Below are 13398 nucleotides of genomic sequence, written 5' to 3'. Positions count from 1 at the left end.
TATGTCTCACACAAAAACAGCCTAGAGGCAATTTTTCAATCTCTGGAAAAGTTGAGGTTGCACATTTGGGACCATAATTGAAAGCACTTCCAGCTTGAAGTGAGTCACAAGAAGCTGTGACATTGCTCTTTCTACCACAAGTCTGTGGTAGAAAGAGCAATGAGCAAATCATTTAAGTGCTCCAAAGCAGAGGTCTCTACAGTGTGAGACAGGATGGGGCACAGGAGGAGGCAGCTCCCAATGACTGATAGCCCAACTTCAGATTTATTTGTTTTTAGAACTCCATCACCTGGTTTCTGTGAGAAACTGGATCTCACCAAAAGATTCACAGGTCTGAGAAAACTGTGCTGCAGCCCTTTTAGCCCCAGCACAAAGGGATTAATTCACCACCTGCCAGGTAAAAGTCACTGCTTTTCTGCACATCCCTGCCCTGCCAGAGGCCAAGCAAACACAGTGCTGCCTGCAGCAGCAGGGTGGGATCTTCCTTTTGCAAGGGGAAATCCTCAACAAGGGAAAAATCAGCTTTAAGCTGTCAAGCTTTCCCCATCAGCCTTTCATCAGACAAGGAACATGTTCCTCAGAAGAGGAACAGCAGCAACAGCTAGCAACAGCAGCAAACTGGATCTGAAAAATATGCACATGTGGGAAATGGACAATGTGGGAAATACAGGCTGCAGGAGCAAGGGCTCAGGAGACAACAAAGATGTGCAAGAGATGGCCATGGAGATGTAAATGACCCTGAGAAACAAGGAATGTCACCTCCCCTGTCCTTGCAGGACAAGAAAGTGGGGTTCACAAAAACCATCATTGTGCTCTGTGCTTAAAATGATTGAGAGAAGGGCCCTTTGCTCGGGGACCAGGTGCCAGCCCAGAAACTCTCAGTACATTTGGGATTAGACAGATCCATGGGAGGAAAGTCCAGCAACCAGGGCTCTTCAACACTTTGGCTCTGATGTGAATTCCAGCTCAGGGAGTCTTGCCCTCCACAGGTGTCAAGTCAAGATGTTCTTTGCCTCTGAAATAAACACAATAACTTCCTTTTTCTGCTCAGAAGAGCATGAGGGAAAGTGGATGAAACAGGTGAGGCAGCAGGCACTGAATCCAAACAACTCTGAGTTTTTTGAGGATTATGGATGGAACAGAATGGGGTTAACTAAGAGGCACTGTATTTGCATTTTTCCATCCATAAACACACATTTAAAAATTGAGTAATTAAAAACACTTGTGAAACATCCAAATCACAACCAGAGTGACTTTCATTTCAACACAATGCTGGTTCAAATTCAAATCATAGAAACTTGTAACACAAAACTGCAGCAAAACATTGGCAAGAGACAGTCAGGAGCTACATCAGCACCTCACACCCCACATTTCCTTTAGATTAATTCCCAGAAATGTTGTGAGTTTTTATATCAGACCATGCCCACTTCTCCTCAGCAATGAAATAGGAAACCCATGGAATAGATGACATGACAGATAGATAGATAGATAGATAGACAGACAGATAGACAGATAGATAGATAGGTGACATGACCTTAGTATCAACATAGCTTGTTGATACCATTAATGTTAAAATGGTAAAGGCAGAAATCAATCAGGTAGGCATCATAAAATAGTGAGCAAATATTTTTGACATGATGTGATAAGATCTCTAAAATTGCACTGTGAGAAGGCAACTCCCTGAAATTTCAAGGGACCCTTTCCTTTTGTTCTATTATGTCAGGGAATTAGGCTGATTTCCCGTAAAAAGCCTGGATCTTTGACCCCTCCACTACTGGGCTGAAATTTCCAGGGCTGGATCTGTTCCCAGTGGCCTGTCAAGAGTCAGAGCCCATAGATAAGAAGGAGAATGAAGGGAAGAGGTTGATTGTGCAGATGAAGCTCCCAGGACAGGTGAGGGAGGTCACTGCTGTTCATCCAGAGTTGAGTTTGAGTTTTCTCTCATACATGTTTAGAGTATTCACTTTGTCTCCTCAGTCTCCAGCCATTTAACTCACACTTCTTAAACTTCCATTTCCTTCTATTGTGCTGACCCCTGGGCAGACAAAAGCTCTACAGGGATGTTTATTCTCAGAGAGTCCAAAATAATCTACAATTACCATCCTAGTGCAGAACTGATATACCCTTCAAAAACTTCTGCTTCAAATATTTTGTTTATTATTTTAAAATTATTTTTATGACCAAGCACAAGCTCCTGCTCTAAGAGAAAAACTCATTAACAACCATAACAGCACATGCACTGAAGCTTTTGAAGTCTGAAAGGTTGCCTTTTAAAAGCATCCCCAGTCTGGGCATCAATCCTTTTCCTGCAGCCCATGCTGGGGCTCAGCCCAGGGCAGGGGGTTCAGGGCTGGGGCAGGTCCAGCTCTCACCCACAGCACCCCCAGGCCCCTCTCCCAGGGCTGCTCCATCTGCCCATCCCCAGCCTTGCCCCGACCCAGGTGCAGCCCCAGCGTTTGTCTTGTTAAACCTCATGAGATTCCCATGGGCCACTTCTGGGGCTTGCCCAGGTCCCTCTGGATGTCCCTGTCCCTCAGGGTGGCACTGCACCCTCGGCTTGGTGCAAACCTACCAAGGGTGCCCTCAATCCCTTCATCCGTGTCTTTAATGAAAATATAAAATAACACCGGTCCCAACACAGACCTCTGGTCACTGATGTCCACCAGGACTCTGAGCCATTGGCCACAGCCCTGTGCAAGTGACCATCCAAACACTCTCTTATCCATCCTACAGTCCACCCATCAAATCCACCTCTGTCCAATTTAGAGTCACTTTAGGGTCAAGCACCCCTAGCAGCAGGTACACAGGAGATCCTTTGAGAACTCTGTGTTCCCACTTGCAGGTTATTTTTCAGTGGTGCTCCCCAACAGCTGCTTTCCTGCAAGCCTGGAAAAGCCTGGAGGGAAAAGCATCAGACCCCATTAGCATGGGATTTGGTTTGGGGTTTTTCTAAAGACTAAAATGTGGTCTCTTTTCTCATAGAAAACAATAGACTGGAGCAAACTCAGTGCACAGCTCTGTGCCCAGGCACGTTGGCATGGCAGGGCCCTGGGGCATGAGGTTCCCTGGGGTGGCAGAGGAGCCATGGCAGAGCTGCTGGGCACCCCCTGCCTGCCAAATGCGTGCCTGGTGCTCTGCCACCTCACAGAGCTCATTTACTGCTCACACAGCCTTGGGCAGAGGGTCAGGACATGTATGATCCTCCCAGGGGCTGGCAAGAGAATAAATCCACATATTGCAAAATCTGTGTCAATTGGAACCATCTGCAGCCTTTCAATGCCTTCAGAGCCCAAGCATCGCAGCCTGTGGGTTTGTGTTTGTCCTCCTGGCAGGAAACAATGCTTTTTCTGAGACCAGATTAGCACCAGAAGGTGTCATTGTCACCAGTGTGGAGCAGACACAGGACCAGCAGAATGCTTGTCTGCAGCTTTTGGGTGCCCTCCAGCCAGCTCACAGGAATAATTTACTCACCAAGGGTGAGACCCCTGTCAGATTTGCTGGTGATTGATAACATGAGGTGACAACAGGAAAAGGAAAAGCAAAGCAGGTAAGTCCATCTAGCAGAGAAAAACAGGACCCATATTCCACTGTTTCTATTTTCTCACTTATTTCTTCTTTTCTAGAACAAAATTAAATAGATAAATGTGTGTTTCCTGCAGAGTAAGATAATATAATTCATAAAAAACAACATCAACATTCATCAAGAGCCTAGGGTGTCTGTACAATGCCTGACATTCTCAGAGGGAGTCTGTAAATTGATTGTTTTAGAAAAAGGAAAGGCAAAGCTTGTGTTTTCCTTACCAGGGAGTAAGTGTCCTTCACAATGTTTTTGTCACAATAGAAGTTTCTTTAATGTAAACAGAAGCAGCAACGCTTCCTAAACTGAGAAACAAGTTAGCTGAAGGACTAAAATGAAACCTCCCATCCCTGAGACAGCAGAGCTGCTGACCAAGTCCCCAGACAGGACCATTTCTGTTCTTTGTAGAGACAGCCCAGAGCCTAAGAACCATAACATGCTCATATCCCTGATCCAAACACCTAATTCAGGCAGAGCAGGAGCAAAGCTCTGACTTTGGACTTCAACCATCACTAGAAACTCACTTTCAAACCCTCCCACGCCTTTTTTTCCTCACCCCAAGCCATCAGGGCTGCTGCAGCAGCCCAACCACATCCAGCTCCTTCCCAAAGCCAGGCAGCATCTCCCAAGCCACTAACCACTCATTCCAGCAGCACCAGTACTGCTGTCAGAGAAACACAGATCATCTTGCTGGAGAACTCAGGGGGTTGTGCCAGGCTGGTTCTCCAAGATCCAGATAATAGATTTACAATCTCAGTGTGAAATATTTAAGATACAGACCTGGGAAACACACAGCAGCCATTTCCACCTCAGATCTAAAGCAGCTACTCAAAAGTTTATTCCCAGGTAGAGTTGTCCTGTCCTTTTTTCAGCTCTCCTTGACCTTTTTACCTCACTCCAGAAGGGCAGAAGATCACTCACACTCTGCTTATGCTTTCATTTACACAAATCCAGGCACTGAAACTTTTCCTTCAGTTCCAGCCATAGGAATGTTTTGAAGCACGGCTAGGTCAGCTGTAAGACCATTTATAGATGAAAACACCTGGACACAAGATGGTTTTTAATACCTTTACCACAAATATGCTTATAAGGGATCAATTCCTTTTATCCTTTTTGCAAAAGGGTCCAGAATGTGAACAGGATTTTGGTGAAATGGTGTTTGCATGTAGGGTTTGGGAGAAAGCTCCCACCTGGTCTCTGTGTCACAGCAGCAGTCCCAGTCCTGGCACAGGATCACATTATATACAGAACTGTGCAAATCAGAAACTACTTTGGTCAGTCTTTTGTTTCTATATTTCTTTATTTCTATATTTAATCTTTTGTTTCTATATTTAATCCTGAAATCACTACAAGTGACTTCAAACAAACTAAAAGCATTAGAAAGGGACAACAGCCTCTGAACCTGAAATGAGGAACCAATCCTACCAGTGTTAAGATTGTGGTCCCTGGGGAAGCCACACATTTCCTCGGGGAGAGACGCTAAATACTCAGCAGATAAGAAGTGTCAACACAAAAGAAATCACAGAAGTTGTCCATTAAGGCTTTTTGTGCCTGGAATTGTGCACTGCCCAACACAAACCTGTACTGTCCTTGCACTTCTGCAGCTTGGATGCTGTGCTGCATTTCCAGTATATGCAGGCACTAATTGAGGTATTAATTGGACTAATACCAAGTGTCTCTTCAGTGGCAGCTGTCTGCTACAAATCCAGCTGAAGGCTGTCCCCTGAGCTCACATCTCACCTCCCAGCCTCACCCGTGTCCCTGCAGTGCTCCTGTGCCACTTTAGTGCTCAGCATCCAATACTGAGCACAGAACAGACACAGCCTCAGCCTGGGCTCTCACTCCTGAGCCAGGAGGGAACAGAGAGGAGCTGTGTTCCCCAAATTGTTCCACGAGTGGATTTCCTTCCTCCAGCTGCTGGTCTGCACCCTTTCCCCAGCCATGCCAGCCTTGCATTCCCCTGCAGTACTCACGGAGGTGTTTCACAGTCCAGAGGCTTCTGGCAGGCTCCGAGGAGCCTGAGCTGCAGCTTCCCTGTGTCCGTGCAATCTAAACTCCAGGCAGCAACTTGCCCAGTGGCTTTGTGCCTTCCATCCCTTCAACCTGTGGCATAAGAAGTGTTTTCTTCTGGAGGAGAGCCTCAGCTTGAAGATGGAAACAAGGTTTGTAGGTAATGTCACTACCACTTGTAAACTCAAAGCATATTCCTTCCCCGGGGCAGCCGGCCATCAGCTTGCTCCAAAGCCACTGGCAGAGGTGTTTGTGGGCTGCTGTTGGAGGCATGATTGCCTTAGGAAGGGCCCTAAGCTCTTCTTGAAGCTTCCTTCCTGTTCTGCTCGTGGTTGGCCTGAAAAAAACAGTAACGCTTAAAAAAACCCCGAAACATTAAATTGTTCTGGTGAAAACATTCAGGAGAATAAACTTGTCCAGCTTAAGAGCTTTGCATAAGTCATTCATTTCTTGTTGCAGAGCATGGTGGACAAAGCTCAACTTTAAAGTGACGTTAAAATGAAAAACACCTTTGCAGGCAGACAGAGGGGAATGACAGGATTCACTGATCAGGGCACTGCCCAAACAGGGCATCAAGGCACAGATCCCAGCAGAAAAACAAGGGACAGGGCACTGAAAGAAATAAATAATATCAACCAAATATTTCTTAAGGGCTTTTTGTAGATAGATAGATAGATAGATAGATAGATAGATAGATAGATAGATAGATAGATAGATAGATATGTAGATATGAATCAATTATTTGAGCTGATGGAAATCCCTAACAGCTCAACTCCAACACAGCTGATCTTCAGAACAGGCATTGTGCTCAGGGCAGGGGTTGTTCTCCCTTTGCTTTACCCCTGGAGCAGCAGCTTTCCTGGGCAAGCACAGGACAGAAAAAACCAGATAAACCCTCAGGCACTGATTTGAGTTTTGCCCAGTGATTGAACCCTTCGCTGACCTGACACTCCCGCCACTCCCTACAGAGCAGGACGGGATTTTGCACGCTCTGCTGGAGCAGCCTGGGATAAAAAGCTCCTGTGCCAGTCCCAGCACCAGCCACTTGATGGCCATCCTGCTCTGCAGGAGAAGGACACCGGGGACAGAGCAGGGCCCGGGGCTGGGACCTGCCAGGGACCCCTGAGCTGATCAGCAGGGAGCAGAGGGGTCCCCTGACACCCCTGAGCAGCTGCCCCACGGTGCTGCCCCTCACCTGGGAGCTATGAACCAGAGATTTGAGATCACTTAAAAATCACTGACAAGGGTATGAGCTAAAGATTTAATATTAAGTGACAAAGCATGACAACTCTACTACTTACAGGAGAGCTGAGGCAGAGCAAGGGAAAACAAAAAACAAGAAGATATGGAAAAGATGAAGGCCTGGAAAGCTGGAGATTCCCCAGCCAAGAAAAAGAGGATTAAAGGATGAAAAAATGTGTTGCAAAATAGCATGAAGAGTGAGAAAGCAATCACCAGTAGAGGACAGAATACTAATTAGACTTAGAACCAATGAACATTAATTTCTTTGTTTGCTAAAAATGTATAAATAAGTGGAACAGTTCTGTATTGGTGTCAATGTGGAGGCCAGAATTTGGTGGGTCAGCCATCCCTGTTGGCCAAAAATAAAGGAACACCTCCCTCTCTAACACTCAAAGACACTGTTAAAGGGAGTCTTTATCCTGACAATTTCGGAGGGTTTCGGTAACAGCAGCACTGGTGAAAAGACCCCAAACCCTGCAGCCTGCACATGCTCTGCCCCTCTAAACAAAAAACAGGGCAGGACACACTGGTTCCTCCCCCAGGTGCCCGGGCTGCCCATTCCTTCTCACTCTTCGAGCCCTGGTGCTGCTTTTCCCAGTGCCTGGGGATGGCATCACCTCCTCGTTGTTGGGGATGTGTGGTGGGGAGCTGGAGGCTTTCCCCAGAGTGCGTGGAGGGAGCTTGTTTTGGTGGGAAACACAGAGATGCCACATTCAAAACAGAGGGCTTCACTCATTTCCAGCTTCGAGCCCCTGGCATTCCCCAGGAGCTCTGGAACCCACTGAGGTCCACTCAGTGCTGAACATTCTCTCATGATTCCACACCTAGTGGGGCTGCCAGAGCCCATCTGGGGTCTCATAGCTGCACTCCAGGACTCAGTGGGGCATTTTGGAATACATGGAATGGAATCTGGAGTCTGTCGAGGACACTGTGGGGCTCTGCAGAGACAATTCAAGGTTCACAGGAACATTTTGGGGTAGCAGGGATGCAATTTGAGGCCCTCTGCACAAAATCTGGGGCCCCGTGCCTGCAATCTGGGGCCAAGTGGGACATTTTGGGATGGCAGGGGTGTGAAGAGGAAGCATCCCACTGCCTGTGGGACAGGCCAAGAAGGACACAGTCTGCTCAGCACACTCTGTGGGATACCACGGGCTTGGATGCGTTTCTCCACCTTTATTAATCCACAGAAAGCTGCAGCTCTGCTGAGCTCACCGGCGCCAGCAGCACAACTGTGGAACGATCCACGATCTTCGCTGGGCCCTTGGAGCCCTCAGGATCAAGCCCGTGTGGGCTGCCAGGGAGCTGATTGAGATATCCCTGTCTGTCTCCAGGGGCTGAAGGGCTGTGGCCAAAAGAAACAGAGCCAAGATGAAGCCTCATGTGTGCAGAGCCCCTCCAGATCCCCCACAGCCCACTCACCTCTGAGGACATGAGCCTGAGTCTCCAGATCCTGGTTCCTCATGTGCCTCGTGGCGCTCCCTGGGCACAGAGCTCTGTCATTCCCTGCTCCCAGGGCGCTCCCAGCAGGGTGACACCGGCCCTGCCACCCTCCCACTGTGCAGGGCTGGCCCAGGGGCCACCCGCAGCCATGGGGGTGGCACTGAGCAAGGTGGCCACCGAGCCCAGCTCGTGGCAGGGGGGCAGAGGGAGGCTGAGGCTCTGCACAGGGTGGCTGGGGTAGCCACAGGGTGGCTGGGGTAGCCACAGGGTTGCTGCCTGTGCAGGGCAGGGACGTGGCCATGAACCCAGGGGCTGGGACTCACTGATGAACCTGACGGCCGCCAGGCGCACGGAGGGCTGAGGGTCCCTCAGGTAGGGCAGGCTCTGCTGCATGTACTCTTCAGCCCTGCTCTCCCTCTTCATCAGCTGCAGGGAGCACCAGGGATGTCTCCAGGCTTGTCACAGAGCCCCCCAGTTGGCTGGAGCTGTCCCTCCTGCCAGCACCCCTCATTGCTGAGCCCTCCCTCCTGCTGGGTACAGCAAGGGGAACAGGACCTGGAGAGGAGCCTCTGGGGCTCTGCTCTCAAGGACAGGAACAAGGTCCTTGTGCTCCTGCCCAGCCCTGGCAGCAGGACTCAGAGCAGCCTCTGCTCCCCTGGGCTCTCATGGGCACACACACAGGGCAGGGACAGCCCTCACCCAGCCTGGGCCCTGTGGCTCATCCTTACCAAGCATTCTCCAAGCTCCCACATCCGCTCTTTCTGCAGCAGGTGCCTGAGCTGCTTCCATTTGAAAAGCTCTGCAAGAGCAAAAAGGGCTTCCCTAGAAGCCTGCAGAACAGCATTAGCTCAGAGGTGGCACCAGGGCCTGGGGAAAGAGACCTCTTGGCTTTATTCCTGTGGTGATCCCACCCTTAGAAAGCTGTGACTTGTCCTAGCCTGAATGTCTTGGAGTATCCTGGGGACAGCCCTGGGTGACTGACTGAGGCTTGAAGCACTGGCCTCTGATGCTTATGGGGAAGCTGAGAAGCCTCTGGGCTTCTGGAGGGTTCAGAAGCCTCTGGGCTTCACGTTCAGGCCTCGGGTGCTGCCTCAGTGTCCACGAGCTGCTGCTGGGCCTGGCTGGAGCAGGCAGGACTGGTGTTAAAAATGGCTGAGCCACCTAGTCCACCCCTGCTCGTGCTGTATCCACACGGACCCTGCCCAGGGGCTGCACTGGGGGAGCCCTGCCCCATGCCAGCAGCCCTTGCCCCAGTACCTGCTATCCCTGGGAGGTGCCAGCCCCCCAGATCAGTGCTCAGCCTTCAAATCCGTACCTTGGCTACTCCGGCGTACTGATCGTTCACACGGAAGAGGAGCGGGATCACTGCACTCTGCACCTCCCTCCTCATCTTCCTCTCATCCCTGCTCACCACGGACCTCAGCAGGTCTCTGAGGAGACAGAGGGCGAGCTCTCGCAGCTGGCTGCACTCCTGCTAGGGAGGAGGAGAGGTGAGCTTTGGAAACTGCCTGCCCGTGGCTGCGGTGAGGGCAGAGCGGGCACAAGCAGCGTTGGGCTGCAAAGCCCAGAATCCATTCCAGGGGGCTGAGCCTGCTCTGAGCGCTGCTTTCAGGGCAGGGCTGTGGGGCAGTGCCCGTCTGTGGGGCTCAGACCCCACATCAGCCTCACCGAGTCAAAGAGGGGCACGATCTTCCCCACCAGTGCCACAGCGATGGAGCTGATCTTTGACTTTTTCAGCTGACGCAGGACGTTTCGGAGGACCACAACAACCTTCAGTTTTTCATCTTCACTGCCAACTTCCAGTATCTTCATCATGCTTGGCAGGAAGGCTTCAATTTTTTTAGCCTTTATGAAGAAGAGAGTTTCTATTTTCTGACAAGGCTACGTCTGGACATCTCCCAGGGCAGCCACCCCAAGGCCCCACCACAGCAGGGAGGCTTTTTGGAGCGGTCACCCCACATCCTGACTCCCAGCCCAAAACAAGCCACTGCCTTGTACTCAGCCCCAGGCCCTGGCTGCCAGCGTGGCTGCCCCAATACCACCCTGCTCACCATCTCAGCTCTCTCTGACAGCCTAACGAGGACTTCCAGCATCAGGAAGGCCGTCACCTCATTGAGATGCCCCTGATCCCTCCAGATGTGGGGCTCATCATCAAACGCCTCCCAGTCAGTGTGCTCCAAGGATGGCTGGAGGAACAAACACAGACACGAGGTGCTGGCAGAGGGTTCATGGAAAGGGATCGGGGCCTTTTCTGGTAACTCACAGATCTGTGAAAGGTGCTGGTGCCTTCTCTGGGAGGGTCACACCACTGGTGCAGGAGCAAGGTAGCAAACTCCGTTATGACCTTGTCCAAAATCATAGGTGTGAAGGACAGAGTGTCCCACAGCTCCTGCACAGCGCTGGAAGCCAGGGGGCTGCCTCAGCCACAGCACCATGGCCAGGACCAGCCCTACAGAGCAGAGCCCGTGCTGGGGGTCCCCAGGGCCCTGCAGGGGGAATTCTCTGCAGGGCTGGGAGCATAGAGCTGGATCTGGAGTGGCTTGGTTGGCTTTAGCTGCTACGGGCCTGGCCAACATGCCAGAGAGCTGGAAAGGTTTGTGGGATGGAGAGCCCAGCTCCGTGGGATGCCCTGCAGCATTCCTTGGATCTGGCAGCCACGGAGGCTCAGGGTCCCTCTCCCCACACAGAGCAACCCTTCAGATGGTCAGGGCCAGTACCTGTCTCCTTGAAGAGCCATCTCACACAGGCCGATGACCACTGCTGAGGAGTACTCGTTGGTCATCAGGAGAAACAGCGACTCCACTTTCTTACAGCCTGACTCTGTGGTGATGCACGGCAGATTTTCAAGAATGCAGTTCACTGTCTTGGGTGGCTGGAGAGGATACAGTGAGGATGGCACTGCCACTGCAGTGCAGCCATGTCCTCAGCTGCCCTTCCCATTCCTCTCTGCTGCCCCTGGACAGCTTCACATGCCCAAGTCACCTGGATTTGTGAGGAAGGGATGGAGGGAGGAACAAGGCCTGAGAGGGCTGAAGATCAGGGCAATGCAGCCCCAGGGCACTCACATCTGTCAGCCAGAAGTCTGGGTCTTCTATGACCACATCCAGCATGCTGCTGGGCACCTCCTTGTCAAGGATGCTGTCATCTCTCATGGCACTGATGGCCTCGAGGATGACATCTGTCCTCTCACTAGAGTGGAGGTACTTTCCAAAGGCCTACAGCAGGAAGGAGGGAAGACATGTCACTGAGTGCCCTGCTGGTGCTGCTTGGCTGGGCAGAGGGTCCTGGCAGTGCTGGCAGCAGACCCCACAGGAAAGTCCTTGTGTGGGAGGGGGTGAGGAGAGAGGGGCCTCCACATCAGGGAGGAGGGCTCATGGGCATGGAGTGCTGGCCCTGCAGAGAACCAGGGGCTTGCTGGGGGCCAGGGCTGGAGCTCCTGCTGGAGCTGGAGCTGCTGGCAGGACACCAGAGTTGTAGCCATGTGTTGTCCCTGCTCAGGGATGGCAGGAGCCTTCTAGCCCCACCAGCCCCACTGATTTTGGGTCCCTTTACTCACACAAGTGCCCTGCTGATGCCACAGATGAGAGTCCCAGCAAGGAGGGGGATCATTACCTGGGTACAGTCTCTGATGCTCAGGGAACACAGCGAGGAGGTGGTCACAACTTCCCAAGTGAGTTGGTCTGATTCGTCCCTTGGCCTTGACTTGTCTAAACAGCAGAGCAAACACAGAAGGGACAGTAAGACAGAGCTGCTTTTCCAGCAAGGTCATCAAACCACCCTGAGATCTGCTTGCAAGATGACAGGACAGAATCAGTTGAGATTTCTGGAGGGCATCAGGAAGAGCTTCCTGCTATAGGCAAGAGGCACCAGCCAGGGTGGTGGATCTGCACTTCTCCAACGGGGAAGACTCAGCTTTGGGACCTGGGAGTCAGCTGGAGCTTTGGCTGTGGGGGCCACAGGGTTCAAGGTCCTGAAAGGAAAGGGGGGAAGGAGAGCAGTAACAAACAGATCCTGGACTTGAGGTGAGCACTCAGCTCCTGCAGCAAAGTGACAGCTGGGATTCTAAGGGAAGCAAAGGAGGTCAGGAAGCAGATCTGTCACGAGAGGTCTGTGTGCACAGGGATGAAGGCCACAGTTGCTCTTGCTTTTATACTTACAGAAGAATTCAACGAGGGAAAAAAGTGCATGGAAAGCTGAGTAGCTTGCTTGTTCCTTGGCATATCGGAACAGAATGAGACGTCCCACCAGCCTTCCCATGACTGGGACTGAGATGTCTTCAGGGGAGACACGTCCAGAATCATCTCTTCCAAAGCTGACAGAGGCCTGGTTGAGGGAGGTGTGAGAAGAAGGGCTAAGAGAAGGAAGTTGGTGCCAAACACCTGTACCCAAGAATGTGCCCAGGTCTGGATTCCTGGTGAATCTGGGCTTTGCAGGGCTCTATGGCCCCATCTCTTGGGGCAACCAGCTGGGCAGCAGCCCTGGCATGGAGAGTGGCAGGGAGGGGGGCCTGGGGCTGGCTGGAGGGTCCCTGGTCCTTGCCTTCAGAGTGGAATAGTTGGACAGTAAAGGGGTCAGGACACCAATCCTCCCCACAGCCCTGTCCTGCACGACTTTTCTCTCGGATTTGGTGAAGTCCAGCAGCATCTAGGAGGAGAGAAGCTGTTAGTGAACATGAAGAATAAACACAGCTCTGCTCCTGGGCCAGACTTGTACCATCCCTCACGGCTTCCTCTGACCTCACACAAAGCCTGCAGTGGGGTGCCTGTCCCTGGGGTCCCTGACAGGCCTGGACAAAAGGTCCCAGGACAAGGTTTTGGCCATGCAGGTGAACCCTCTGCAGCCACTGTGCTTCACAGGAGCCTGGAAGCTCCTGCTTCCTCACAGGAGCTGAACGCCCTCCCCACACCACGCTCTGCCTGCTCAGCACTGGACTGGGCAACTCCTCCCCTCCAGGGTGAGGAACAGCCCTGGCACCCCCACTCTGCTCGTGCCACACCTCAAAGATGTCCTGCAGCTCCTTGCTGACACTGGAGGCAGGGAAGCTGAGCACCACGGTCCTCAGCATTGTGTCCAAGGCTTTCAGGGTCTGCAAACACAACAGACAGCAGTGCCTGTCATTCTGCTGCTCT

The 13398-nt window shown here is 51.7% G+C and overlaps 1 protein-coding gene across 9 annotated transcripts in view; it reads right to left on the bottom strand.

Annotated features, from left to right (window-relative positions):
• Positions 1 to 13398, bottom strand: part of LOC134556854 (uncharacterized) — a 96237-nt gene that overhangs the window by 17688 nt on the left and 65151 nt on the right. For 2 of the 9 annotated variants that reach the window (XM_063409234.1, XM_063409236.1), the window contains 15 exons: positions 13266 to 13355; positions 12809 to 12913; positions 12427 to 12592; positions 11882 to 11976; positions 11335 to 11484; positions 10987 to 11141; positions 10533 to 10668; positions 10321 to 10455; positions 9938 to 10114; positions 9585 to 9740; positions 8998 to 9099; positions 8593 to 8695; positions 8249 to 8308; positions 8042 to 8171; positions 5551 to 5924 (listed from right to left, as the gene is read on the bottom strand). In XM_063409234.1, coding sequence (XP_063265304.1) covers positions 5627 to 5924; positions 8042 to 8171; positions 8249 to 8308; positions 8593 to 8695; positions 8998 to 9099; positions 9585 to 9740; positions 9938 to 10114; positions 10321 to 10455; positions 10533 to 10668; positions 10987 to 11141; positions 11335 to 11484; positions 11882 to 11976; positions 12427 to 12592; positions 12809 to 12913; positions 13266 to 13355 — 2058 coding nt within the window. In that variant the 3' untranslated portion in view covers positions 5551 to 5626. Of the gene's footprint in view, positions 1 to 3477; positions 3620 to 5550; positions 5925 to 8000; positions 8172 to 8248; positions 8309 to 8531; positions 8800 to 8997; positions 9100 to 9584; positions 9741 to 9937; positions 10115 to 10320; positions 10456 to 10532; positions 10669 to 10986; positions 11142 to 11334; positions 11485 to 11881; positions 11977 to 12426; positions 12593 to 12808; positions 12914 to 13265; positions 13356 to 13398 lie in introns of those variants that run through there. The other 7 variants (XM_063409235.1, XM_063409237.1, XM_063409239.1 and 4 more) reach the window with 7 other exon arrangements.

This window comes from Prinia subflava, chromosome 12, assembly GCF_021018805.1.
Source record: "Prinia subflava isolate CZ2003 ecotype Zambia chromosome 12, Cam_Psub_1.2, whole genome shotgun sequence".
In the NCBI taxonomy this organism is placed as follows: domain Eukaryota; kingdom Metazoa; phylum Chordata; class Aves; order Passeriformes; family Cisticolidae; genus Prinia; species Prinia subflava.
Note: the sequence above shows the minus strand (reverse complement) of the source record. Positions and strands in the feature narration are given on the sequence as shown.